Source organism: Topomyia yanbarensis, chromosome 1 (assembly GCF_030247195.1).
Source record: "Topomyia yanbarensis strain Yona2022 chromosome 1, ASM3024719v1, whole genome shotgun sequence".
In the NCBI taxonomy this organism is placed as follows: domain Eukaryota; kingdom Metazoa; phylum Arthropoda; class Insecta; order Diptera; family Culicidae; genus Topomyia; species Topomyia yanbarensis.
Window position 1 is genome coordinate 201,516,542 of NC_080670.1, and position 27,576 is coordinate 201,544,117.

The 27,576-nt window shown below is 40.8% G+C and overlaps 6 protein-coding genes across 10 annotated transcripts; 4 read left to right on the top strand and 2 right to left on the bottom strand.

Annotated features, from left to right (window-relative positions):
- The first annotated feature begins 777 nt into the window (after positions 1-777).
- LOC131688132 (zinc finger protein 723-like) lies at positions 778-2,164 on the top strand. Its single transcript, XM_058972287.1, has 3 exons — positions 778-902; positions 975-1,105; positions 1,420-2,164. Exons 2-3 carry the CDS (start codon positions 1,002-1,004, stop codon positions 1,970-1,972), a joined length of 657 nt encoding a protein of 218 aa, XP_058828270.1. The 5' UTR covers positions 778-902; positions 975-1,001; the 3' UTR covers positions 1,973-2,164.
- LOC131687841 (zinc finger protein 728-like) lies at positions 2,102-24,343 on the bottom strand. The gene is made up of 4 exons (XM_058971932.1): positions 24,216-24,343; positions 4,810-5,029; positions 3,424-4,755; positions 2,102-3,358 (listed from the first exon to the last, which is right to left on the bottom strand). Exons 2-4 carry the CDS (start codon positions 4,998-5,000, stop codon positions 2,227-2,229), a joined length of 2,655 nt encoding a protein of 884 aa, XP_058827915.1. The 5' UTR covers positions 5,001-5,029; positions 24,216-24,343; the 3' UTR covers positions 2,102-2,226.
- Positions 12,317-16,716, top strand: LOC131687832 (phosphoinositide 3-kinase adapter protein 1). The gene has a single exon (XM_058971924.1). It carries the CDS (start codon positions 12,878-12,880, stop codon positions 16,103-16,105), a length of 3,228 nt encoding a protein of 1,075 aa, XP_058827907.1. The 5' UTR covers positions 12,317-12,877; the 3' UTR covers positions 16,106-16,716.
- Positions 21,032-24,115, top strand: LOC131687851 (molybdenum cofactor sulfurase 3-like). Of its 5 annotated transcripts, none has more exons than XM_058971941.1 (5): positions 21,032-21,132; positions 21,304-21,403; positions 21,459-21,546; positions 21,812-22,421; positions 22,478-24,115. In XM_058971941.1, the coding sequence occupies exons 2-5, from the start codon at positions 21,401-21,403 to the stop codon at positions 24,093-24,095; spliced, it is 2,319 nt and encodes a 772-aa protein (XP_058827924.1). In that variant the 5' UTR covers positions 21,032-21,132; positions 21,304-21,400; the 3' UTR covers positions 24,096-24,115. The 5 variants fall into 5 exon arrangements, with proteins under 5 accessions (XP_058827924.1, XP_058827940.1, XP_058827930.1 ...); XM_058971947.1 differs by lacking the exon at positions 21,032-21,132 and adding an exon at positions 21,143-21,212; XM_058971957.1 differs by having other exon boundaries at positions 21,304-21,546.
- Positions 24,237-27,108, bottom strand: LOC131688141 (migration and invasion enhancer 1). Its single transcript, XM_058972297.1, has 2 exons — positions 26,998-27,108; positions 24,237-24,498 (listed from the first exon to the last, which is right to left on the bottom strand). The coding sequence occupies exons 1-2, from the start codon at positions 27,048-27,050 to the stop codon at positions 24,237-24,239; spliced, it is 315 nt and encodes a 104-aa protein (XP_058828280.1). The 5' UTR covers positions 27,051-27,108.
- On the top strand, positions 25,365-26,429 carry LOC131688126 (NADH dehydrogenase [ubiquinone] flavoprotein 2, mitochondrial). The gene is made up of 3 exons (XM_058972280.1): positions 25,365-25,521; positions 25,622-25,744; positions 25,802-26,429. Exons 1-3 carry the CDS (start codon positions 25,489-25,491, stop codon positions 26,366-26,368), a joined length of 723 nt encoding a protein of 240 aa, XP_058828263.1. The 5' UTR covers positions 25,365-25,488; the 3' UTR covers positions 26,369-26,429.
- Positions 27,109-27,576: the final 468 nt, after the last annotated feature.

The window sequence follows — 27,576 nt, forward strand, 5'->3', positions numbered from 1 at the left end:
AACCTTCACATTATTGTAATAACTATATATTCAGTGTATACGACTTATTACTATATTGTGCAGAGAACAATCATACGAAAAGTAGTTATAACAATATCACTGGTTATTTTTAAGATGCTTACCATGCTCATATTGACATTTTTACTTTAATTTTAAGAGCACTTTTAACTATCCCATTGTCTGTCTTTAGATTGTAGATATTGTTGTAGTGAGCATGTTCAAATTGTCATAAATAACAACAGTATAGTTAAGCGATAATCGATTTTGGTAGTATTTTTCACGATATAGAAGTTTAGTATTACCAATCTCATGGTCATTACTGCTATATTGGCGAATAGTTAAAACAACCACGGAAGTCGGGTCACAGATACCATAGAATTTTTCTCAGTGCACTATACTTACGCACGATTCCACAATTTTCCACATTCGTTGGCTAAATTAAGTGCACTAAACAAACAAAATACAAGCGGGAGCACGCCAATTGTTTAAAAAAAAACAATTTTAAACTTAAGCCAAACATGAACCGCCATGTTTGAAAAACGCAAAAAACAACCAAGTCCATTTCAGCCGCCAGAAAATTTGTCTAAGTATTGAAATTGCTTTTAAATCGCATTCGCAAATTGCATTTGTTCCTAGGGGCAATGCACAGGCGAGTTGAGTCAAACGTCAAACTTTTTAAATCGCCTGACCATGTTCGTCCGCATTTTTTTTTGACAGGGATTTTGCCACACTATCTCGGCGCACCCTTATATTAAACATTGTTGAGGAAAATGTAAACAAAAACACACAACATGCATTGATTGCTGATTTTGGCACAACTTTACGTCGATTGCTGATGTTTATTCAAAGTGCTACTAACAGGTTATCGTATTTAATAAAATTACAATTTGTGTATTCAAATTGTATGTACAATTAACATGCCAATCTGTGCAATATTGAAATCGATTGCTATTGAAAATTCGATCTAATTTTAGGTACCTGTACAACACAAGAGCGATAGGATGAGCTCGTTCGAACAGGATACGAATGTCGCACAAAATGACGAAGAATCATCGGAGAAAGATTCTGCGTCCACCGACCTGAAAGAAACGAATAGTGTTCAAATGTAAGTAGGTACTTTTCTTTGAAATTAGGACTGCCCAAAAAAAAAAATCTGTACCATCGGGACCGTTTGCACCGGCTAGTTTCTACGCACACGTCGTTGTGTGACATTTTTTGAATCTATAGTTTTTTTTCTAGCGGCTCAAATAGCTGTTAGCTACTGACGGGACTCAAAACATCAGAAGTTGGTCTGTGCATCAATTGCATAAATTCGAGGGTTAACTCCAAAAAAATTCGCTTTGCAAGAAATCAGAACGAATACGCAGATATGGTGTTTCAAATAGGATAATCATCTTAATTCAAATTCTTTTCCTACAGACCGTTCCACTGTGAGCTATGCGGAAAAGATTTCCCACTTGTGAGAAATCTTCGTCGACACGTTCTCCTGCATTCCGACGAGCGACCGTACAAATGCGATAGGTGCGAGAAACGGTTCATCTCCCGAGAATATTTGAATCGTCACGCGCGCACTCACTCCGGCCAGCAACGCTACAAATGCGACATTTGTGATAGGGTTTGCAATTCGAAGAAATCTCTTCAGTTGCACGGGAGAACCCACAGTGGCGAAGATCCGTTTCAGTGTGATATTTGTGGTAAAAGCTTTACAAACCTCTATCACCTTAAGGTCCACCAGCGGATTCACACGGGGACTAGTCTGTTCAAGTGTGAGATATGTGACAAAGAATTTACAATTAGTTCTCGCCTTGAAAATCATCTGGAAGCTCACACCAAGGAGCATACCCACCAGTGTGATATTTGTGGCAGAGGATACGCTTCTAGGAGAGCTTTGTTTACGCATCGTCGTCGTATTCACACCTCCGGTGACATGACGGATCGATCCGATAACGGTAGTACACTTACGATCAGTTGAATGATTCGATTCAAGCACAGATTAACGTTACTGTGGTAGAATCAACGTCGTAGATTCTGGCTAGAGTGTCTTAGAGTAGAATTCATAATTCATTTCGTAATATATGTACATAATATGATTTGTATTCTAGTTAATATTCAATTTGTTGGATACTGTAAAATAGCATAAGGGTGATATATTAAGGGGGAAGTCAAAATTAAAAATTAAGTCTAATATAAGATTAAGCTTTCATAACATTGTTTTACTAATTCGAATCACTCGCAAACATCCCCAGTGTTCGCCCCAACAGCATCTTCCACTTTCACCTGCTGCTGCTTCGTTACCTCCTCCGACTTGATGACACATTCACTCTGCGATGGACCTCCGCCGCCGGTTTCGGCCGCGTGCATCGAAGCCAGATGTCGTTCCAAGCTCCTCTGCGTTCCGAGCAGTCGGTTGCAAAGTTCGCACTTAACCAGTAGCTTACCATCATGAACAAGCTGAACGTGATGCTTCCGATCGAGTGCCTTAAGGAAACCTTCACCACAATGCTCGCAGCGGTAGGGCCGCTCACCGGAATGAATGCGCTCGTGTCTCATCAGCTCTGCCGGTCTTGAGAACATTTCTTCGCAGACACCACATTTGTAAGGTTTCTCGCCGGTATGAATGCGACGGTGCCGGATCAGGATAATCGAAGTGGCAAATTTCTTCGAGCAAAACTCGCACTTGTGTGGCAGGCCACCGGCCGTATGGATCGGAAGGTGTAGCTTAAGGAAGTAATTGTTCAGGAATCCTTTACCGCAGGTTTCACAAGTGACCGGTTTCACTTCCATGTGGGAAATTTTGTGCCGTCGCAGTTGACTTTCAATGAAGTAAGCTTTATCACACATATCACACTTGTAGTTCCGGTCGCTGGTGTGAATTCGTTGATGCTGTTTCATTTGATTGTGAACGGAAAATGTCTTCCCGCATATGTCGCACGGGAACGGCCGTTCGCCGGTATGAGCGCTTCGCCGATGCAACGTCAGTCCATCCCGAGTGTTGTAACCTTTGCCGCAAAAATCGCATCTGTGCAACTGTTCCCCGGTATGGATGCGCATGTGCAACGTCAAGTAGCTGCTGGTGGTAAACGTTTTCTCGCATAGAGTACATTTGAACAATCGTTCCTTGGTATGGCTGAGCTTGTGTCGGCGTAGCTCGGGCTTGCTGTAAAAGTCTTTCCCACAAACATCACAGCCGAAGGGTTTTTCATTGGTGTGCCGCACCCTATGATTCGCAAGCTGCGGTCTCCGAGCGAACTCCTTATCGCAAATGTCACATTTAAAAGTCGGAGCAATTTTCGGTGCGGGAAGACTAGGTTTTTCGTCCGGTTCTTGTTTGTTAACGTTTATCGGCAGCGTTTCTTCGCTAAAATATAAAAAGAATATGACAACATGTACCTCGACAAAGCGAAAAGTAACCAGAGAACTTACCTTGGCTGTGCTTGATCATCCTTTATTGTCTCACTTGCCGCTTCTTGGATCGGTGTATCATCCACAGACCCTTTCTGAGAATGCTTCCTTTGCATGTGAGTCCTCAGGCCGTTACCTTTCAAATACTTCTTACCACAGATTTCACACTGATCCGGTTCTACGTCGAGATGAACGAAACGATGCTGCCGCAAACCAAGATCATTAGCGAAACCTTCGTCGCAAACCGTGCATTTGAAGGGCAGTTTGTTAGAATGCACACATATCACGTGTCGTTTCACGCAACTGTTAGTTTGAAAGTGCTTTCCACAGATATCACATCTGTAAGGATTTTCATCGGTGTGAATTTTCATGTGATTCTCCAGATAATCCCCGGTTGTGAACTGTTTCTCACAGATGTCACATTTGTATACTTCGGATTTTTTAACTTTTTTAACCGAATGTGTTCGTCTGTGCTTTCTGAGCGAACGGGCATCGGCACACTCGAGGGCACAAATTTTACATTTATAACGACGCACCACCACCACAGACCGTTTCCTTGGCTTCCGACCGAAATGAGTTTTCCTGTGCCTTTTCAGGGACAAACTCTCGGTGAACTGCGTCCCACAGACGTCGCATTTGTACGGATTGTCGTGCATTTTGAGATGTGTTTTAAGCGCACTGGCCGTCGTGTACAGTTTGCCGCACATGTTACACTTATGCGGCTTGTCGCCGGTGTGACTGCGACGATGCACCGCTAGAGCCGAGTTGGTGATATATCCCTTGCCACAAATTTCACATTTGCGGCTACGCTCGTTGGTGTGAACTACCATGTGCGTTTGAAGATGATATTTGAAGGGAAACTGCTTCCCACACACCTCACACTTGAACAAGTCCTCTCCGGTGTGAATCCGTCGGTGAGCCCTCAGATAGTGAAGATTGGAAAAGTTCTTACCGCACGTTTCACATCTGAACGGATCTTCGCCGTTGTGAGTTTTACCGTGCAACTCGAGGCTCTTGCTGGTGTTGCATATCTTGCCGCAAATACTACACTTGTACCTTTGATCGCCAGAGTGGACGCGCATATGGATTTTCACGTAGTCCGGGGTAAGAAAGCTCTTTTTGCATAGTTTGCACTTGAATGGTCGTTCCTTGGAATGGCATAGCTTGTGCCGGAGCATGTGATTTTTCTGTATAAAGCTTTTCCCGCATATGTCACAGCTAAATGGTCTCTCACCGGTATGCGAGCGAAGGTGATTCTTGAGGACGAATTTCTCCGTGAATGCTTTGCCACAAACGTCGCATTTGTGTCGCCGTTTTTTGTCCACGGGTGGTTCGATATTCGCCTTCTCGTTACTAAAAACGGAGAAATATTGATATTTTGGTAGGGTGTGAATAACATAATCTTACCCTGGGTCATTCTGTTCATTGCTCTCGTGGTCGGATTGTCGCTGCTCGGAAATTTTTTCTTCCTTCACCTGTATTGTGTCGGTCTTCAAGGCTGTGATGGGCTCATCAATACTTTGATCAAAAACACTTTGCGATGACTGTGGATCCAATACATCTCCTTCGAGTTTTATATTTTGTTCGCTTGAGCTCATTCTTCGGCTAGGTTTCTAACGTTTTGAAACTAGGTGGGTTAGGGCAAAGAGAATAGGGAAAGAGACGAATAGTGTGAAGCCAAAAATACCTTATTGAGCAGACCAATCGTGCAATGTAAATAAACATTACTCATGCCTGAGTTGGAGGAGATAAGTATTGAACTTCTATCAAAAAAGAAATTTGAATTTTCGTCAGAATTTAGTTCAATCGTGATTGTAAGGTGCATTCTAGAGTATATGTATGAGTAAAAATAAGCTTTAGAATTATTTCATCTCTTTGTTTCGAAATGCACATCGTTTGATAAACAAATCCATCGATCGACATACGGTTTGTTTTCAAAATATAATAGGAGTCTAAGTGCATAAGGAGAGTGACGACACTGTCAAAATTGGAACAATTATTATTTGTCAGTGTCATTCCAAACGAGTCAAATTCATGTATTTTGACAGGTCGTTTGTTCGTTTGGAATTTCACTGACGGATAATCATGACAGTTGTCTTCACTCTCCTTACATACACTCTGATAGGAGTCATTTATGTGGTTTTCGTTTGAAGCGAAACTGAGTCAGTTCCTAACCCCAACTGCTGTCAAAATGTATGAACTGACAGCAGTTGGGGTTAGAACCTGACTCAGTTTCAGGTTCAAGCGAAATCGCCATTAAAGTGCTGCCTGTAGAAGCGGTTGCCAAAATTCTAGTGTTGAAATCATCATAAAGGGAGTGTTGCCGTTTTCACTCTTCGTCTCTTTCACTATTCTCTTTGGGTTAGGGGTTAGTAACTACCTATACTTTTGCAAATACGTAAGTTTTCGGAAAAAAAGCAAACAACAGCCAACAGCGAACAGTTTGTTTTGATTTGAGTTGGCGACAGAGATGCCAGGTACATTTTTCAAATGTCTGCAATAATAATTTTAAAAGTCTGGGAAGTACAAAAAATGTCAGGAAAGCTAATGTAACCAAAAGCCTTTATATTCAAAAATCTGCAAATATCTGCAACAAAACATAAAAATCTGCAAATATCTGCAACCAAACTAGAAAATCTACAAATATCTGCGTCATCCAAAAAATCTGCAGCTTAAATTAAAAGTCTGCGAATTTGCAGACTTGTCTGCAAATCTGGCATCTCTGGTTGGCGATAATGTCAGTCAATCAAGGGGTCTCCCTGTAGTTTTCTGTAACGAGAGCTCTGCGGCGCAGAGCTGCCATTTATACACTGTAAATAATCTATACTTTTTTTGGAAAAGATTTGACACATAATATTTAATTTCCAAAGCCACACTGGGAATTCAAGAATTTTCCATCTAACCTTTATTAAAATTATACTTCAAAACTATAACTTCTCAGTGCTATAACAGCGAATTTCTGCACTGGATGAAAACCGGTTTTCGCTGAAAACCAGTTTTCAGGTTGCTGGGTACCAATTGCGCGTTGCGTTGCGTTGTGACGATGATTTTGGCGGATTGCACACTGACTTCATCATGTTTGACTGCTGATTATCTAATAAGAGATGCTTAGGAAATGGTAAGTAGAAATTCATACCAATCCGACCCATATTAATACCTCAACAGCATGATAGCCATCATTGCCGGCCGCCCCCATCTCCATCGTTCACGAGGAAGGATAAAGGATAAGGTAGACAGGAAGTGTTGATGCTCCACCTACTTAACGGAAGGACGACGATTCATCAGACTCTTCCATAGGTGTCGCGGAGTTGGTAGTTTGGAAGGGTATCAGGTCTAGGATTCGTTCCAAGCAAGCGATGCGACCTGTAAAGCATATTTTATTAGGTAGTTGTTTAGTTACCCAGCAAACCAGTAAGCACTAAAGTAAGCAGCATATTGACAATATAAGAGCTGTCCGATGTTTATAAGCTTTATATGGGCTTTACAAATGTTTATAAGCTGCATAGCAGCCTTACAAATGTTTATAAGTTTTATACAAGCTTTTCGAATGTTTATAAGCATCACAAGCATTAAGCATTAAAATAGACCGTATATGGGTATATGAAGCTATACTTTAGAGCCTAAAAACCCTGTAGTTATAAGCCGTAAGCGGTAGTCAGCGATGCCTTTATAATGCCGTTTATGCTTGACATTTCTATTAAACTAAAGCAATGAAGTCCAAATCAAAACAAATATGATATGGTGCACTTTGTAAGCTCAAGAAAAAGCTTGTCGGCGTCGGAGATTTGGCACAAACAAATTAAAGGTAACTAAATTTTTGAGCCATAAAATGATACGAAACTGCGATTAATTACTTTTAAGTTTAGTGTAGGAAGGGAAGTAATTTCAAAAATAAAATATTCCCAAAACCATGCTTCTGTTTGTCGGTGAGTGAAATCAACTTCCAATCGAACCAAAAACCGTTCGATTTAAGAACGGCAAACATCATTTATATGACCAAATGCTCAAATGGATCAAACAGGAAGCGCACTGGAACAACTTATCCCCCATATCTTCTAGAAGCAGAAGTTCGAGCCTGGATCAAACGCTGTATAGAAAAAAGTCAAACACATGTGGCAGATAGACCATGAAAGATAGAAAGAGAGAAAAACAGTCTTTCCTCCATTTTCGTTTTGTTTTTTTTTTCCATCCAGTGGGTTCTACCCATTACACAAATTGTTTTGACATTCCTCCATAGGCGCGGTGGAAAAGTGGGAGTAGGCTGCATATCAGCCGAATATTTCGCCAAAAGTGGCTTTTGAACAGCACTCATGTACAATATGATGCCTATAAGCTCAGTTACCCTTGTTCTATACGCGACTATAGAACCGAATTGATGCCATTTTTACGGCTTAGTGGTTAGTTGGGTAGTCTTCGAGTGCACGATCACTCGAAAAAGAGAAGATCTTGTTTAGTTTTTGGTTCTTTTTAAACTCTGGGCAGCCGGCTACCGAGATTATACTATGTTCCCTAAATAAAAGCAATTTGAACTCCACACAGCCGACCGTGGGAGTATTGCCTAGAAAAATCTAATGTTATCTCCGTAATGGGCCGGATCACTATTTATTGCAACAGTGTTTGGACAGAATTCGCTACTACTCTACGATATATTTATGCGAAGAAACAGTGGTAAATAGCTTGTTCGAAGGGCTTGGATAACCCTGAAAGAAGGCTCATAGGATGATAGCTTTTGGGAGAGAATGAATCCTTCCCAGGTTTCCTAATGGGTCGGTGCCCTAGGATAAAAAGAAAAGTGCTTGATTTGTCCTGTTTATTCTCTTCTAAGCCGACTTGTTTATTCTCTTCTAAGATCACTTGATTCAGGGTCGCAGTTACGGCCCCAACCATGACTGTAACGTATCAGGAATCAGTAGAGACTGGCTCAAATGGTACGTTCCCCCTATTGATCGGAAATTTGTGCCTTGCTATGAATTGTATTTTCATCATTGCCCTGATGGGAAGAATTGGGGAAGTGGTAAGGTTAGGGATAAGGAAAATAACGACATAGAGGACACAAACAATAAGGAAATATTCTTCACTCCCGCAAGGGAATAAAGACACTTCTCGATGAACGCGATATATGTATCAACACTCCCGAGGAGATATTGAGATAACAGAACGACAACACCTCCGATGAGATAATATCATTCAAATTCGTCTTAAACCGATTTGGGTTTATAAACTTTCGCCGTGACTTTTCGGAAGTCATAGTTCAGTTTATTACCTCTTTTCGCCACATTCCACATAATCGTCCGGGATACTACTAAAATACTGCTGTATTTTCTCTGTAAACGACTTGGTTCTCAGAACCTATCCAGAAACTGCCTACGAACCAGGATTATGGAAATCTAACCTCATCCAAACATCAGTACTCTTCAAACATTCCTTAGGTTTCCACCTTATTATTTTTTCTGGTGAAGCCATGTATAGCTTTGATCGTTATCCGGAGGGAATTAAACAATACCATACCTTAAACCAAAACCACTAAAACCGGGGAAGAATGGGTTAGGAGGGTTTAAAAAGAGACAGCCGTGAAGATCTTTTAACAGCTCATCCTTCAGCGCAATCGATAAGTGCCCTTTCTCCAACCTTGCTTGCACTCGATGAGTATTGAGACTCGAAGACTATACCATTAGCTGCAGCAATGTTCGAGAGATCATCTATGCGATTGTGCTTCTTCTCTTCCAAAAGTTAATACAACATTGCTTAACATATTTTCGACAAAATGGCGAAGAAATTGATTAATTCCATACAGTACAACTAAAACATATAAACGTTTAAAAGTTTACACGATTTTTCTTCCGAAATTTTGAAAAGAGGCCCCTATATTGCAAGGTAATTCATTAGTCATGACTAAAAAATTTCGCTTCTGTACACTAGACATGTTTCAGGGCGACATTACCGGGAATTCTAGCGATATGAGGGAACGCACTCTCTACCAACATCTGAACCGTACGCTCAAAATTAAGCAACAGATTCACGGTTCGCTCGATCTCTCAAGAAACCACACGAATATGCGAATGTGTACGTATATGCTAACATGCAAACGCTGGAGACTTTCGCGATCATCCATGCACACCTACTCCCTCGAAAACGCCCAGTGATTAAGTTTTTGTTTCCACCTAATCATGAAATCTCGACGTCCCCACATCTGAACCGTACACTCAATATCACAATCACGACCCGCTACAATTGATCTTAAGCAGTGGTTTAGTGGGTGACATTTCCCGGTTAGTGTGCAAACCGCAGTAATTCAAGATCTTTACAAGCTAAGTAATTTGAATGCAGTCTGTGACGATTAGAAAATAAAACTGGCTGTCAGATGCACCATCAGGTCCAATAGGGATCTTTAATTTGGAAAAATTGTGCCAGTTTTTCATATGTATTGGTAGCGGGTGTCCTTACGAGTACACTCATATCATTCTTAAACCTTAATTATTCTTTTATGATTTTTAAATTTAAAAAAAACCAAATTAAACTCAACCAGCAAACTGACAGTTGTCCTACTAAATGACGTATCTGCAAATATCTCGTTCGCCTCATTGTTAACCGGGACAGCACCCCACACAGCATGATCTGGTACTTTGTCAATCCGCTAGCAACCTGCCATCTCAAGTTTCATCTGCAAACTATGGTAGATCTGATAAGGCAACTTATAGGGTCGTGCAAGTCGCATGGGTTTGGATGTGTTATTGTCCTAAAAGGAAACAAACTAAAAAATGTTTTTTTCAATAGTTTCGGGCCAAAAAATTTAAAAAGGACTGAGATATTAACTCACGGTACTAATCTGCATCAGAATATGCCTTAACCCGCACACCCCTAAAGATCCCTATTCAAATTGCTGATTTTTCGGAATCTAGTATTACCAAAGATAAACTCAAGATTACCATGTTCCATATAAAACAGTCATAATTCATGGTCCACGCAATGTGAACCAGTGAACCAAATAATAGCAAGCGTATGCTAACCCCTTGAATATAAGCGTCGTTGCCGTCCAAACGCTAAAGTGAAAACACCATGGATACCTGAGAAGCATTGGTAAACAATAAACAGTCCTATCATTTTTTTCGTTCCATGTCTTTCAACGAAAGTTGTAAAAAATCCCATTTTCTGGAACAAGTATCACACTACAGAAAAGACTTTTATGTAATAAAAGTGAACTTCTTTTTCGGTCCCGGAATGTGTAGCAGGAAGCCCACAAAAGCGTAACTCTGATAACACAGACCAAATACCCAAGGTTTTAGACCAAATACTATTGCCTTTCACGGCAAATCGATTTAATAATATAAATTTAAAAAAAAATGTGTAGTGTGACGGTGATTGATCGCAATTATAATTATACCACCAGTGTCGAGAAATATCATAATAAAAATGCTTATCAGAGCAATTTTCAATGTTATTCCAAAGTGCGGAACAAATTAAATGCGATAAATGTTTGTCAATAATGTGATGTTGCTATGCATCCGACACTCGGGACGACGTCTGCTAAGACGTCATTTGTTCAATTAGCAAATTGTCACTTTGACAGTGAACCGCATTCACCGAGGGGTCACATGTGAGTGGTACATGAAAAAAGCGTGACCATTCTATCTTGAGTTTATCTTTGGTATTACTGAAACATTCAGCTGATGAAAATTCAGCAAAATTTTGCTGGCATTCGACGAAAAAAAAATTGTGTGTAGCCTTACACACATTTTTTTTTCGCCGAATGCCAGCAAAAGTTTACTGAATTTTCATCAGCTGAAAGTTTCAGCAATACAAAACGGAAGGACGGCAATTTGAATTGAACCTGTTTGACAGATTCGCTTTGCTGAAAATTCTCTAATTCAAATTGACAACGCAATTGCCGGATTCTCAGTACTCCGGGCTGGATTGCTGTGAATCCGGTAATTGCGCTGTCAATTTGACAATTTGAATTATTGAATTTTCAGCAAACCGAATCTGTCAAACAGGTTCAATTCAAATTGCCGATTTTTCGGCATCTTTCATTGCTGAAACTTTCAGCTGATGAAAATTCAGCAAAATTTTGCTGAAATCGACAACCAAATTTTGATGTGTATTTGCAACCCTGATCTATATCGATTAATCCATGTGCAGTTGTGTTAGTGCGAGATTGATGTTAAATCGGGTGGAATGTTTGCTAAATGAGGTTAAATCGGGTGGAATTTTTACCAAATGAGGTTAAATCAGATGGCGCATTGTAAACATAGCGTTATATGTATGTTGTCTATACACATTGCAACTGTGTTGATATCCTAGACGTCAAATTTAGTCAATGGGCTGTTCTATTTTTCATCACTTACTAAAAAAGGTCGATCGCAATGCTGAGATGCAGTTCTATTTTTCGAGCACTTGTTTGGATAAGATTTGGAACAGCTAGACTATTCTGTTTTAAATATTCCACAATTTGAAACACAAATAGAACACCGTTTTAAATATTTTTCATCAGTATGTGTGATGACTGACAGCGGAAACCACAATATGTGTCACATAAATGATAAACAATGACAAAATAGAAGAACCCATATTTAGAACAGATCATCACTTTGAGAACACCGTGCTCTAGATGAATTTTTGACAGATCCAACTTATCCGACGGCTTGTTATTTTGAAACAGATTTACATCCCAGCACCAATGAATGCATTTCCTCATCGAGTGGTTGTGGCTTAGAAATGGATAAAAAGTACCCATTATTAGAAACAAAACAGTTCCCATTTTTTGACAGCAAACTTCCGAAAATGGGCATTGTATTTGTATTCATAATTGGGTAAGGTTTTTTTTACCGTGCATTGCGAACAATATAAACAACTCATTCTGCAGTGCGATGCGATGGTTTGTGTTGTTGTTCGATCCAAGTGAATCGTTCCAATTAGATTTGATCGGAGAATAGATTTCGCATTGAAAAAAAAAATAGTTTAATAGTGTTGAAATTCTCCTACACATTTCCAAGAAAACTATTTCCCATACAGATGTCACCAAAACGCATGCAATAACCGATTGCCACCCACCTTTCTTTCGGTTTCAACCTATCTTGGTTAACAATCGGACATCATCAGTTTACGCGTATTGGTGAAAGGGACGGATGGTACGTGAAGGAATGTAAAATAACACAAGATTTTAGTGATACCGACGACGCGTGTACTTTGCCCATTTATATATTGATGCCGCACAAGACGGTTAGTTCAATTTAGATAATTCGCTAAAGTGCACTTCGTTATGTGAGCAGTGAAACATTACACAATCTTATAGCAAAGTGGGTAGTGTAGTGAGCGTTTCCTTCTTGAGGCGTGGTTCAGTGCCAAATATGTGCGGTAGTTTGATCGAGAGTATTACGCTTGTGGTCAATATGTGAAACAAAGAAAAACAAACCGGAAGCCGAAGTAATTAGAGCTGAGAGATTAAGTGAACCGGCGGTAGCAATCAATCGCCTCGAAGATGTTTTCCGACAATCCAAACTACTTCGATGAAGAAGTTGCTGCCAGAAGTGGCGATTCTGCCGATAGAAGTTTTTTCCTGTTCAAAAAGCAAAATTCGAAAGGCAAAATCGTGCTAAATAAACAAACTAATTTGATGCAAGAACAGTCTACAGCTCACAAACGTCGGGGCAGCTGGAAAAGCTTTATACGTTCCAGGAACAACAGCACCACTACAGAGCCAGCTGCAGACACGCATGTTTTCCGAAGGCATAATACATTGGATTATAAAAACTGCGAGAATGGTAGCTTGCGGGAGCAGTGCTTCTATTATAACACCAGTGAATCGGAATACACTGGACAGGATGTAAATGAGAGAGGGAGAGGCAGCGATTCGTTTGAACCGAGGAGACATTCGATTGGAACGTTTAGCATAAAGGAACAGTTTTCTGATGAAGTTCCAAAGATGATGGCTCCAAAGGCCCCGGTTGGTTTTGCCAGACGTCATGGTGAAGGTGATCGTTTGCCGACTACGGTGGATGATATTTTGTTTGTCACAGCACGCCACAATGAGCAGGCGTTGATTTGGGTGAATCATTTGAAAACATGCTTCGATAAAATAACGAAACAGAGAGGCAAGTTGCCGTTTAATTTTTTGCAAGTTAAAATTGACGAGGATCCGATTACTCCACAATTAGTGCAACGATGTCTATCGACGAAACTGCAAATTGTAATTGTTTGTCCCATTCTGCTCACGATGTCGGGTTCGTTTTTGCTTTCCACGCTACGATCACTGTTGAAACCGGAGAGAGTGCTTGGTCTGTTGCTGGAGGTGACAGAGGAGCGTATGCGGGAAATACACAAGGTAACATTTCCGGAGTACAATAAATGGCGTACCTGTGTGGCAGGAAGTCACGAACAGTCGTTCCTAAGTGAGCTGCTTGGCACAGCAACAGACATTCTAGGTAGAGCGTTGCGACAGCAACCACTCTGTTCGGAAATGAGCTCGCAGAAAAGTGGACAGCACAGCACATCGACTGGGCAGCATGAAACTTTTACGCTGTTTCCAAGAAAGGTTAAAATAGGCTACAACAAAATAGTTGCTATTCTAACGGAACCGCTGGAAAAGAATGATTGGATCAAAATAAAAATCGAAAAAGGAAACGAGGTGATAGAAATTACCAACGTAAAACGGAGGAACCCTTTCACAATTCAATTCAGTATTCCCGAGACGTGTATGGAGATCTCGATGATGGTAGGTGTACGATTGCTAAAAAACAACGAAGATATGGGTAGTCGACCTTTGAAGTGTGAGAGCCGTTTCCGTGAGCTTGAACAAATTCTAAAAGCGCAGGATGCTCCGATGGAATTTTTGTGTCAAGCTGTCGGTATCGCAACGTCGGATCGTGACAAACTGGACAGCTATTTGCTGCAATCGTTTCAGAAAAATTTACCACCAAACTTTCATCTGCTGAACTCAGCGGATACTGAAACGGGAATGAAATTACATAGCGATGCGAGTCCGGAAAAATATCCAACGCTTCTACACTTTGCCGCCTATTGGGGCCTCGAAAGATTGTGCCTTCAAGTGATGGACTGTCCCGGGGGTGACACGGCTTGTCAAATGAGAAACATCTCCGGCCACACCCCGGTCGATCTGGCGGAGCTTGGAGGACATTACAAGCTGGCCAGTAGTTTCAAGAACTTTTCACAAATGCACGAGTTTACTACCATGTATCACTACTTCAAAGGAATCAGCGAATCTGCTCCACATAAGGTGGTCATAGAACCAAAGGCAGCGGAAAACTGCAAAAACATCACATCACCGACACTCCGTTCACTATCATTGCCCGCTGGAAATGTGACATTATATACGCAAAGCGAAGGTTACATGGAAATGAATGATGCAGTTATGAATGAAACGGAATTTCTGATAAACCAAAGAAAGGAAGCAGACAAGGACAAGGAAATTCTAGACAATATGGATTGCAAGAAGGACGAAACCGTAGATAACATACTGATTAATGAGTTGAAAATAACGGAAGCCGACTATCTCGAATCAAATGATATAAATAAAAATGATTCATTCAGTCAGGAATGTTCCAATTTGTTGGAAAACTGCAACGTGTCTGATGCCAACGATTTCAATTACTTGATACAACCGTCAAATGTACCGTTGAAGCAGATGGATGTTCAAGGGGATTATCTTGTTCAACCATCGAATATACCCGTTCACGAATATAGTAATTTAGATTATAGGAACCAACACCGAGAAAGTTTCGGTGGTGGTCCACCAAACGGTAACCACGAAGCAGAAATAGAAGTATCTCATCTTCGATTGAGTTTCAAGAAGAAAGAGTCCCAGTCGGAATCTCAGCAGAAGAACAGAACATTGAAACGACAAGAGAGCAATACCTCCAAAAAGTCCGTAGACGACGAGTTATTGGAAATTATAACAGATTTTAAGAATAATGTTTTTACAATCCAAGAAGTAGAACAGCTGGTAGATCTGTGGAAATCTCGCAATGATGTTCAGAAAAGTTTCAAGGAAAAACAGGAACAGCTTCAAACGATGCGCGAGGAGTACGAACGGATTCAGCAGCAAATGAAGGAAAGGCTTAAAAGACCAACCCCATTCGAAAAAATTAAAAACATGTTCCAAAGACATAAAACCGTGCCACTTAAAAAAGGCGAATCTTCCGCCCAAGGTCCACCGGATGTCTGCGATGACATCAAATTTTCAATGACTGCCTCATCGTCATCCCAAACACATCGTCCAATAAGTTCTTCTAGTCTTCACAGCATCTCAAGCAGCTCATCGGGTCGGATGAGCACACCAGGTGGAGCAACGATTGGTGAGGCTGGAGCACACTCTGACTCCGAGGAACATAGAATTGGTGGATTCAACAATGTCAATCAATTCTCAACGAAAAATTATTCCGTTCCCCGTGCTGGTGGTAGTACACATCCTTCCACACCGGTAGAGGAAAATGAGCAACCATCTTTTCTTAGTACGCTGGCTGCTGATGAACATTATATGATTTTTCCTTCGAATATTCCAGTGTCACAGGCTACCTCACCAATGTTGAACTCCATCGACGAAACCAAAGAAGTTGAAAATCTAGTGCAGCCTATCAAAATACAGAAACAAAGTATCATATACAGTCAGTTAGAGGATAGCAGGCCCACGGTGACAACGTTCAGATTCAAGACCAATGATTCGGAAGAAACCCTTAGCGGTGATAGATAGTATACACTAAATATGTGCAATGTTCATATCATATATTGTTTGTATCGAGAAAAGTATTAATTTTGCAGTTAGAATTATATTAAAGAAAAATATTTACATGGAAAATAGTTACGGAAAGCCGTCTTTGAGCATTTTTGCCCAATTTTTACTCATCAGAAAAATTAAATGTATTTTATATCCATGACACAATGATTTCAACGTAAATCCACCGACCCATTTCATTTAGATGCGATTAAAAAAGTCCAGTTTGCTGTTTAGAAACAGTCGAATGTAACAGTATGCGCAAATAGTTTTTAACAAAAATCATACATAGACTTATTTTCTAGTTTTCTGCAAACATCAAATTGTACCCAAAGAAAAACGATAACGAGCTCAGTGACATGATATTATTTGGTTGAGAAGAAGTTTTAGTGATATTTAATACGCATATATACATCTCACAAAACAACTCAACTTCAAGTTGCCATGAAAGCAGATTTAACATATAATATTTGTTTTGATACTATATATACAACCAATATAACGTCATGAAACTTCAACGGAGAAAGATCTAAATATTTTCGATGACTATAACTATAACGTTTTAAGTATTGTGACCAAAAATATATTTTATTGAAATATTAACTTATGTTTGAGATTTTTTTTATATCACAACCTACGCGAACAGTTCTTTTTTAAATTAAATAATTTAAGGTTGTTACGATTTCCCAATACTGGCGGTTTTTCACCGCTGGCTACCGCTAAGTGACGGTAATAACGAGGTTTCTCCAGAGCATCTCCTCAAAGTGGCTTTTGAGCCCTACCCAGGCAACCAACTAGCATTAGTGTATGCAGTAAAATAGCATATAATTTGCATTTCGTTAATCAGTTAATTGTTGTTAATCAGCATTCAAAAAACAGATTAAAAACTTCTTGCCAGTAATCAGCATTCTGGAGGCACAACAACAGCAAAACAGCATTTGGCACAGCAGTAAAGTAGCAGTATATTTCGCCAAAAGCAACTTTTACGTAGCATTTGAAACTACTTCAATGCTTATCAGGTAGCCGTTAAGACGCATTTTGTATGCTTATTGGCTACCTGGGCAATCGTGTTTGTAAAGACTTGTTCTACTTTGCCGCAAAATTTCTGTTCAATAATTTTTACTCAATCATTTTATTTGTCAAAAGTAATGACGATATTTTCCTATAAATGTAGCAACACTGCAAAGTGCAAAATATTATTTCATTATCTCTGCAGCATTCCCTATGGTGCAAGTTTTCAGAATCAACCAATCAGGAGCTGGAAGATTCTGACGAAAATTGGAACAATAACGAAAAAACCACATTGTTTTTTTTTTTTCTTTCAATATCTCACTTATTAGTTCATAGAAATCGATAAAACTGGATCTTAACTGCGAAAAGGTGTTGGAGAAATATTCAATTGAGCGAATCAGACAAAATATCTAGAGATCATTCGCGAAGGACAGTCGTGAAATCTTCATCACTAAAGGTACATCATTAAAGTACAGCCGAAGCATCAACAGTATCAGTTGCCTTCCATGAGGTATTATTTTATTTAATTTGTTTATTTGATAAAGCAGGTTTGCGTTAGCTTAAAGGTGCCAATCTTGGTTTGTTTTACATTTCAAATTACTTAAAACTAGGGGATAACATATTGATTTTTTTTAAATTATACTAAGAATTTATAGCTATACACAAGGGGGTAATATAATTTTCGTAAGATTAGAAGGGTCATTTAGTTTTTATGGCAATATGGTTTGACATTTTTAGCAGGTAGATTGTTGAAGCAAATAAGTTTTAACTAAGGGGGACAATTTTTATAACTATCTTAAAACTAGGAATAACTAGAGAGCGTGATTTAATTTTGTAGATTCGGGGAGATTAATTAGTTATTTTTTGTGGTAGTAGAGTTGGGCATTTTCAATGAGATTATATAATATAATAGTTAGAACTAGAAGAGACAGAATGGGGGGGATAAGGGGTGATACTTCTGGTTATAAGAGTCAGGGAAGGGAGGGTGGACAAAGATGGTAGGGAAGAAAGTTATTAACTTACAGTTTCAGGCATCGGGAGATCAACGGCATAGGATGTAGACTCGGATGGCCTTCATGTTCGTACTGTAGGTCCCGTGTTTGTTGGCTCATTCGACAGATTTTTTATGTCGCCTTGGAGGGGGAAGAGAGCGTTTCTGAGAATGATAGGAAATAAGAAGGCGCAGTTAAATTTCTATATTGATGGTTTTTATGAAGGTGTATATAAGGGACATATAGAGGACATCGCGACTTGCCAGCACATCTCGAACCGGGACGTTGGGTGGTCTTCCTCGGGCCCGGAGGGTGTCCATAAGCCGAGATCTGGCAAAACTGTACTCGGTGCACGCCCAGACAATGTGCTCAATATCGTGATAGCCGTCGCCACAAGCGCAGATACCACTCTCCACGAGCCCAATACGCCGGAGATGTGCATCCAGCGTGTAATGGTTTGCCATGAGTCGGGACATCACACGAATGAAGTCACGACCCACTTCCATCCCCTTGAACCAAGGTTTCGTCGATACCTTAGGGACTATCGAATGTAGCCACCTTCCTAGCTCCCCATTGCCCCACGAGGTGTGCCAACTTTCAAGAGTTCTCTGATGAGTAATACTGAAAAATTTGTGGAAGCAAATTGGTCTTTCAAAAACGTCACCTTCTAGGGCACCCGCCTTAGCTAAGGAGTCTGCGTTCTCATTGCCCGGAATGGAGCAATGAGAAGGGACCCATACCAAGGTAATCTGGAAAGATTTGTCAGATAAAGCACTCAATAGCTCCCGTATTTTCCCCAAAAAATACGAGGAGCACCTTCCATGTTTCATCGAGCGAATAGCGTCAATAGAACTCAGACTATCCGAGACGATGAAGTAATGGTCTGCGGGTAATGTGTCAATGACTCCAAGGGTATACTGAATAGCAGCTAGTTCTGCGGCGTAAACTGAAGTGGGGTCACTGAGTTTGTAGGAGGCGGTGAACTTTTGATTGAAAATACCGAAGCCAGTGGACCCTTCGAGGTTTGATCCGTCAGTATAAAACATCTTAGAACAGTCGACTTCTCGGAATTTATTATAAAAAATGCTTGGAACCACTTGTGGGCGTATGTGGTCCGGAATTCCACTAATCTTGTCTTTCATGGATGTGTCGAAGAAAACAGTAGATTCAGAAGTATTTATGAAATGCACACGGTTGGGATTGTAAGAAGAAGGGTTAATATTCTGCGCCATGTAGTCAAAGTACAGGGACATGAAACGGGTCTGAGAATTGAGCTCAACAAGCCTTTCGAAATTTTCAATCACCACCGGGCTCAAGATATCGCATCGAATGAGCAATCGATATGAGTGTTCCCAATATCCAAGCCGGCAGCACTTCGAGACTCATCGTATGGGTCGACTGCATGCATCCTAACGCGATACGCAAACAACGATACTGAATTCTTTCGAGTTTGATGAAATGGATTTTCGCGGCGGAGCGAAAGCAGAAGCATCCTTCCATGAGGTATTGTTTGGTGTTGAAGTAAATGTGAAGTAGGATGGAAATTGTTGCCGCACAAACCAGATAATTAGTCATTGCTAGCGGTGTGTAAGAAATGCATCGCTGCATCGCGTAGGGAAGGTTGATGTTGATCTTAAAATCCCAAAAATGGAATTAAAAGAACACAGAAAAACTATCTATTTGCCAACCTCCTGCACCTAATTTATATAAGCATGCTATATGCAGTCCGACTAGCTAGCTTTGGTTTTTCCTTCTCACTTTCTCTGCGGTTAGGATAGTAATAAAATTTAAGAAGGCGGTAAAAATGAAACCGCATACTTGTGAACCCTTACGGGACGGGATTAGGATTGTGCGAGAATCCATAATTTGGTCAGATATGTCAGTCTTGAAGAGGCAGGTAAACAAACTAGTAAACAAATAGAAAATTCGCCCTTTTAAGGTCACAGAAAAATTTACGCCGTAAAATAGGAAAATAAGGAAAAACTTTAGGACTAAAAGGGACAAATTTTCCCGCGACAAAATGTGAATCACGCGAGCAACACGTAGCTTTAAGATAACTATTGTAAATATTTTTTACGGACTGGAAACCTGTTCACGGATTTCTAGCAACCCATCTTCGGATGGAAATATGCCACTGGCAAGAGATGCTAATACGATAGGAATAAGCGGAGTCACCCAAACGTCGATGCGACTTTTTAAAAGTTGTGGAGGAAATTTGCTGGGTCCAGGATTGAAAGACGAGTTAAACCAAGAAGAAGCTCAGCTATTATTCGTTCCATCAACATAGATAGCGCCCAGATTTTGGTCCACGAAACCGGCTCGATTTGTTTGCGTTGAGATTAAAATTAATCAAGCGAAGAATTATTTTTGCCTTAGAAGAGAAAAACCAGAACAAATCAAGCATTACCCTTGAAGTCCCAGGACAGTCTATCAAAAACCAAGACGTCTGGTCACCCTATTTGAGCGTTAAATCGCGTTGTTCGCTGATGAAACTGTTCACGGCGTCGTCAACCGTGAACAATGGAAGGTATTCAACACTTCTTCACGTTCATTTTCACGGAGAGTCTAAATAGTGCTTTAGGGTGAAATCAAAAATGCGAACAAGCTCTTCGAACTGTCAAAAAAGTGAGGTTAAATATTTTCATGAAATTTTCTATAGTCGCTGTTATTTATTAGACAATAGAGTACATTACAATTTGTAACTGTATTAGTGTGTTTAACGATTTGTTTTTCCTTCACCTGTCATACGTGGAGGAAAACAAATCGAAAATAGTATTTTGGTCGGATTATTTTCATTATGGAACCTGACCAACCGGTATTGTACGTCTCCGAAATAAGTTTTACAGCGACATAGTGCATTTCAACACTATTATGAATATTTCCGGCAAACTAAATTGGCTGACAGTTTCACATGTGACAGCTGGAGGAAAACAAACCCCGAAGTAGTGTGCGTGAAATGATTTTCATAGAACTCTATATAAGTCAACCGGAAAATCAGCATAGGTAAATAGTATATACAAACGATTGGATAACAATAATTGTCTATTTCATGATGACTGTTCGTTTATGACACGATAAATAACGTGAGTTGGAAAGTTCCTCATCATCATCAACGGGTTTAGGCTAGTAGAAATCACCGATTCTGTTGCTTTTGTTTTCCCATCATGTTATCAGTTCGTAATCAGCAAACATCGAAACAGAACCATTATTGGTCTGGGCTTAGTGCGTGCCTACGCTTCGTTGGAGACGACAGTCAGCCGAGGTGCAGCAAATGGTGAGCAACAAGTGGTGAATGCCGTTGTGTTTTCGATTTCAATATTTTTTTCAAGGTTCAGAAAACATTCCAAATGGAATTTCACAGCGAATACTCGCAGACTGAAGAGGCTGCTCTCAATGCGGAATTTAGTCGCCTAAATGGTAGGTTACTTGGACGATTTAATAAGGTTTAGAAAAAAAAAATCTATCTTTGTGAAGGTACGCAGAGAACAGTTCCGGTCTCGAACTTGAAACGCTAAGTTGGATTTTACAATGTACAAGTGATGTCTGTGTTGTAAAAAGATCCCACGAATTTAGAACCAAATCCGACCATCACATATAGGAACAAGAGCGTGCATTTCGAGACTAGAACCGATGGCTGCAACATCTGAAAAATCTTGTGACTAACATATAGCACAATTTTCAGGAAAATGCTACCTGGATCACGCCGGAAGCACGCTGTACGCGAAATCACAAATCACAGCCGTCCAGGAGTTTCTCACGGGAAACCTACTCTGCAATCCGCACACAAGTCGCAGTACCGGGGATCTGATCGATCAGGTTCGCTATCGAATACTGAAACACTTCAATACCCGGTCTTCGGAGTACAGTGTGATATTCACGGCCGGAGCAACCGCTAGTTTGAAGCTGGTAGCGGAAAGTTTTTGCTTTGATCCGTCCGGGGTGTTTGTGTATCACCATGATAGCCACACTTCGGTGCTTGGTATGCGGGATATCGTGGGCACCAAGCGTGTGGATCCAATCGAACGGGAGCAGTTATTGGCGAACCTTCTGGGCCAAGGTAGAACGACTAATCAGAATGCTTCCCTGCTGGTTTTTCCTGCCCAGTGTAATTTCAACGGAATTAAATATCCCCTTGAGCTCGTCGGAAAGATCAAGCAAGATGGACTGGCAGGCTACGATCAGGAACGATTCTACGTTTGCTTGGATGCAGCGAGCTATGTTTCAAGCAGTTTTCTAGATTTGACCAAATATCAACCGGACTTTGTGTGTCTTTCCTTCTATAAACTATTTGGGTAAGAGTTTTCGCCATCATTCTCAAAAGGCATCATTTGACGGGAAATGATTTTAGCTTTCCAACCGGACTCGGGGCACTGTTGGTACATCGGGAAGCCGCGGAGTTACTGCACAAACGTTACTATGGAGGAGGAACCGTTAAGATTGCCATGGCCGGACGAAACTTCCACGTGAAGCGAGATTCTCTAGTGGATCGTTTCGAAGACGGAACTATTCCGTTCACCTCCATCGTTTCTCTTCTCCAAGGTTTCGACTCCATCGAGCGGTTGGTTCCTTCTGTTCGCGAAAAACGCTCGATCGAGCGGATTTCAGAGCAAACATTCTATCTTGGGCGGTATTGCTATGATAGATTGCGTAGTCTTCGACATGTGAATGGTAGCGAGGTCGTGGAACTGTACCACGACAGCGCGTTTGAAGATGTGGCGCAACAGGGAGGTATCGTCAATTTCAATGTTCTTCACGATGATGGTAGCTACGTTGGATTTGCCGAAGTCGCATACATGGCAAGCGTTCACAACATCGTACTGAGGACTGGATGTTTCTGCAACCCGGGAGCTTGCCAGAGGCTAATTGGTCTGACAGATGAGGATGTTTTGAGGCATTTCGACGCGGGACATGTTTGCGGTGACGCTAACGATTTGATCGACGGGCAGCCCACAGGTTCGGTACGTCTTTCGTTTGGATATATGACTCGCAAAGAGGACGTTGATCGTCTGGTTGAAATGATAGAAAAATGTTACGTGAAAATTCTGGTTCCCAGCAACATTTCCAGGAAGCAAATTACATCCAGTTACAAGAACTACGATCAAGCGGTTTTGAAAATGATCTGTCTCTTCCCGATTAAATCATGCGGAGCGTTTAAAATCACCACCGGGTGGCCACTGTGCCGTAAGGGTTTAAAACACGATCGTGAGTTCGTAATCGTTGACGAAAACGGTGTTGTGTTAACCCAGAAGAAGTTGACCGAGATGTGCCTGATATGCCCCAAAATCAACCTTGAAACTAATGAGCTCACGCTATCCCATCCTTCATTGTCTAATTTTGTTCTGGATATGAACTCACTTGAAAACACCACCGGAAGCCAACCAATCGTACTATGTGAAACCAAAGTTTGCATGGACGACGTCCAAGCCGTGGATTGTGGTGACGAAGTTGCCGACTGGATTAGCATAGCTTTACAAATCTCCGGTCTTCGTTTGCTCAAACAATCCGGAGACGAAGTGCGAACTTTCCAACAGACGTCGAAGGAGATCGCCCTCTCCAATCAGGCACAGTTTTTGCTGATCAATCAAAGCTCGGTACGGTGGCTTGCGGAGAAGGTCCCCGAATGGGACGACCTGCAAGTTGAACCGACACTGGAATCGTTGGTTGATCGATTTCGCGGTAATTTAATTATAGAAACGGGACCCCGGGCTATGGAAGAAATACAATGGAATCGAGTGACGATCGGTGGGCACGAGTTTACCGTTGATGGACCCTGCTCCCGCTGCCAGATGATCTGTATCGATCAGACCAGTGGCATCAAAACAACCGAACCGCTGCGAACGATTGCCAGGGAATTCAAGGGGAAAATGCGTTTTGGTGTATACTTGTCGCACGATTCAAGCTACAAGGTCAGTTCGGATGAGAAATTGCTGTACTGCGGAAGCGCAGTTCAGGGAAAGGTGGAATAAAAATGTTTTTACTAAGTGAAGCTAAATTGTTTTAGTCAGTGAACTTTCCGAAGCCCATTATGACCTACTATCGTTGTTTTTGATTGAGATTGTTCTAAAGAAAATAAACGAGAAACTAACCTGGATGCTCGATGAAAGGCGTCACTGGACAACGCAATCGGTGATTGGCTGTTCCTTGACTTTCTTTACAGGGAGGCCATCTTTGGCGGCGACAACGTTCGAAACTACCTCAGCATAGTCCGGAAATGCTAGCGAGCTTAACTTCGAATGGACCAAGGTTTCATTGATTTGGACTTCGAAAGAACCGCGCCGGCCAATTCGGCACGTCACCTCGGCTTCCGGTACACGATCCTCGATCAGGCGACTTAGCTCGAGACATTGCGGTTTGGAGTTGCACACATTGCTGGAAATAAACGGGGACAATTATTTATTTGATTAGTCTTTCAGAGCTACATTTTCGTGTTTTAGATTCTGCTCATCAGTAGCTAATAGCGGACTTTTGTGGTTAACACGCCAATGTGGCCACAAGCTGATGCTCCCTAGGAGTCGAAATGTAAACCGCTTGTGAGTTTGCAAGCTAAATTTAATTTTTGATTTTTTAAGTTAAAAATCAGAAAATAATGCGATTTTAAATAAAACAATAGTGAGGACATCCGCTATCGATGCATTTGAAAAAAAAAAAAAAAAGATTTTTCTACCAATTCATCGCATCAAAATGCTAAAAAGGCGCGTTTCCAATGAGACGTGCAACATTCGCTCTGTCGCAGAGAAATGCTCCCACCTTACGTTTCTTACATCGTGGTTAAAACTGACATTTTTTTCATTATTGCTTTGTTTCTATCCGCAAGTATCCCGTCTGCAAAGAGAATAGGAAAAGAGACGAATAGTGTGAAGCCAAAAATACCTTATTGAGCAGACCAATCGTGCAATGTAAATAAACATTACTCATGCCTGAGTTGGAGGAGATAAGTATTGTAAATCTATCAAAAAAAAAAATTTGAATTTTCGTCAGAATTTAGTGCAATCGTGATTGTAAGGTGCATTCTAGAGTCTATGTATGAGTAAAAACAAGTTTTAGAATTATTTCATCTCTTTGTTTCGAAATGCACATCGTTTGATAAACAAATCCAACGATCGACAAAAGGTTTGTTTTCAAAATATAATAGGAGTCATTTAAAGTGCTGCCTTTGGAAACGGTTGCCAAATTCTAGTGTTGAAATCATCGTAAAGGGAGTGTTGCCGTTTTGACTGATTTTCACTCTGCGTCTCTTTCACTATTCTCTTTGCCCGTCTGCAGATTCCGATTTGTCGCAATTGTTTTCCGAGTTTCTCAAGCAGGAAAAAATCGAACGAAGTCTCAGCAAGCGACAGCTATTGATTTCAATCAGGAAAAATGCTGACTTCGGCTAAATTTGTTCCTTCGACGGTGAGTTTATACCAGTTCAATTATATTGATGTTTGCTAAATTCTCTTCCATGAATTTTCCGTCAAATTATATAACTTGATTCGTGTTCTTTTTGCGCCAGGTAAGGGGTTTGCGTGGTATTTACAGTTCGTCGATTAAATTCAGCGACAACCTTTTTGTCCACCGTGATACTCCCGAGGATAATCCCAGCATCCCATTTGAATTCACAGAGGAGAACAAAAAGGTAAGATGTTACTGTACAATAGTAGAGTAATTTTGTAAACAATACACTATCCCACAGCGAGCAAAAGCAATTCTCAACATTTACCCCGAAGGTCACAAACGGGGCGCTATGATTCCCCTGCTCGATCTGGCTCAACGGCAACACGGCTGGCTTCCGATTTCCGCTATGCACAAGGTAGCCGACATTCTGGGCTTGCCAAACATGAGAGTCTACGAGGTGGCAACTTTCTATACGATGTTTATGCGAAAACCTACCGGAACGTATCACATCCAGGTATGCACTACAACGCCCTGCTGGCTGCGTGGATCCGATGAAGTGCTGAATGCTTGCAAGCGTAAGCTGAACATTGGAGTCGGTGAAACTACCGAAGATGGAAAGTTTACTATTTCCGAGGTGGAATGCTTGGGAGCGTGTGTCAATGCACCGATGATCGCCGTTAACGATGATTACTATGAGGATTTAACCGAAAAGGATACCGAAGAGATTCTGGACGATTTGAAGCAAGGGAAAGTGCCAAGACCAGGACCGAAGAATGGACGTTTCGCGTCGGAACCTGCCGGAGGGTTGACTTCGCTGACGGCTGAACCGCAAGGACCGGGTTTTGGATTGCAGCCGGGACTGTAGGATGCTGAATCTGTTAATATGGCAGTAATATTTTGCGAAGAGAAGTAATGTCAAAAATCTATGAACTTAGGAGTGAATGTTATATATCACATCCAGATTTACAATCGGGCAATTTGTTTTGCGGTCTTTATACTTTATGTTGAGTTCATATTCAGCCATTAAAAATTAGGTGAACCGTATTTTTTGTTGATTGTGTCGATCCATCAAACTTTGAAAATCGCAATCTTACAACCGAACCAACGCCAAATTTTTAAGAATAAGGTCATTCGATAAAAATTCGTCAATTTTTCCGCCAGTTTATTGCATGGTATTTCTATGAAGAGGTGCACCAAAACATTAACGGCCAATTTCTTCACTGGATGAAAACCGGTTTTCGCTGACCAATTAGCTGAACTAGTTTTCATCCAAGTGAAGAAATTGGCCGTAAAAGTACCAGAGATTTTGATGTGTGGAAAGCCGAAATGAGTTCATTTTTCCCCTTTTTCCCCGACTAAACGGTTACCGTTTTATTACAGACTAGTCGGTGTATCAAGTGAATAGGACTTTATGCACCATCGTAAGTTTCAAAATGTTTCTTTCAAACTGCACGTAACAAGTGTACAATGTTTTGTTAAAAATTGTGGACTCACCAGTATTCGATATCCACTCGAATCGGACTCCGCTGTTCCGCCGCTTCCTCCATCCGGATAGTATTTTGGATTTTGTTTTGTTCTCACGTCAATCCTGTTTCTTTGAAAACCACTGGGTCAAATCATTAGACATTTCATGGCGATATTTTCAAAGGGCCAAGGAATCAGATGTACTGAAACGAGAATTTTTTTTTCGCTTAACTTGCACACAAAAAATAATGTAGCACTTTCAAATTTTTATTTTCAAAGGATTACAAAAATTTTTAATGTGACTGGAAATGTTGTTGAAATAAAATGAATACGTTTAATTTGAAAGTATTTTTCTTCTAGAAACAATTGTACAAAATCATGACTTGGCCGGTTTAAAGGCTAGTTTATAGTGCGGAAAACGTGTCGCGGTATTTGGGTTCCTGTGTAGTTTAAATGGAGCTCGGGATTTCAAATCCCGTGACGGGAAATGAGTCTACAAAAAATGACTTTTTTCATGAAGTGTAGACCCAATCGCGGGAAACATCACGGGATTTTAAAACTCTCCCTACAGAAATCCGGCCGGGAACAATACAACACAAGTTGTTTCCG

What these genes read in the sequence shown, in the direction of transcription:
- LOC131688132 (XM_058972287.1), top strand. Translation starts at nt 1,002, where the DNA reads ATGAGCTCGTTCGAACAGGATACGAATGTCGCACAAAATGACGAAGAA. An exon ending in GAAACGAATAGTGTTCAAAT is followed by an intron (nt 1,106 to 1,419) that starts GTAAGTAGGTAC and finishes CTTTTCCTACAG; the next exon opens with ACCGTTCCACTGTGAGCTAT.
- LOC131687841 (XM_058971932.1), bottom strand. Translation starts at nt 5,000, where the DNA reads ATGAGCTCAAGCGAACAAAATATAAAACTCGAAGGAGATGTATTGGAT. An exon ending in AATGAACAGAATGACCCAGG is followed by an intron (nt 4,756 to 4,809) that starts GTAAGATTATGT and finishes CTCCGTTTTTAG; the next exon opens with TAACGAGAAGGCGAATATCG. An exon ending in GATGATCAAGCACAGCCAAG is followed by an intron (nt 3,359 to 3,423) that starts GTAAGTTCTCTG and finishes TTTATATTTTAG; the next exon opens with CGAAGAAACGCTGCCGATAA.
- LOC131687832 (XM_058971924.1), top strand. Translation starts at nt 12,878, where the DNA reads ATGTTTTCCGACAATCCAAACTACTTCGATGAAGAAGTTGCTGCCAGA.
- LOC131687851 (XM_058971941.1), top strand. An exon ending in GGAATTTAGTCGCCTAAATG is followed by an intron (nt 21,547 to 21,811) that starts GTAGGTTACTTG and finishes CACAATTTTCAG; the next exon opens with GAAAATGCTACCTGGATCAC. An exon ending in TCCTTCTATAAACTATTTGG is followed by an intron (nt 22,422 to 22,477) that starts GTAAGAGTTTTC and finishes AAATGATTTTAG; the next exon opens with CTTTCCAACCGGACTCGGGG.
- LOC131688126 (XM_058972280.1), top strand. Translation starts at nt 25,489, where the DNA reads ATGCTGACTTCGGCTAAATTTGTTCCTTCGACG. An exon ending in CTAAATTTGTTCCTTCGACG is followed by an intron (nt 25,522 to 25,621) that starts GTGAGTTTATAC and finishes TTTTTGCGCCAG; the next exon opens with GTAAGGGGTTTGCGTGGTAT. An exon ending in TCACAGAGGAGAACAAAAAG is followed by an intron (nt 25,745 to 25,801) that starts GTAAGATGTTAC and finishes ACTATCCCACAG; the next exon opens with CGAGCAAAAGCAATTCTCAA.
- LOC131688141 (XM_058972297.1), bottom strand. Translation starts at nt 27,050, where the DNA reads ATGGAGGAAGCGGCGGAACAGCGGAGTCCGATTCGAGTGGATATCGAA. An exon ending in CGAGTGGATATCGAATACTG is followed by an intron (nt 24,499 to 26,997) that starts GTGAGTCCACAA and finishes GTTTATTTCCAG; the next exon opens with CAATGTGTGCAACTCCAAAC.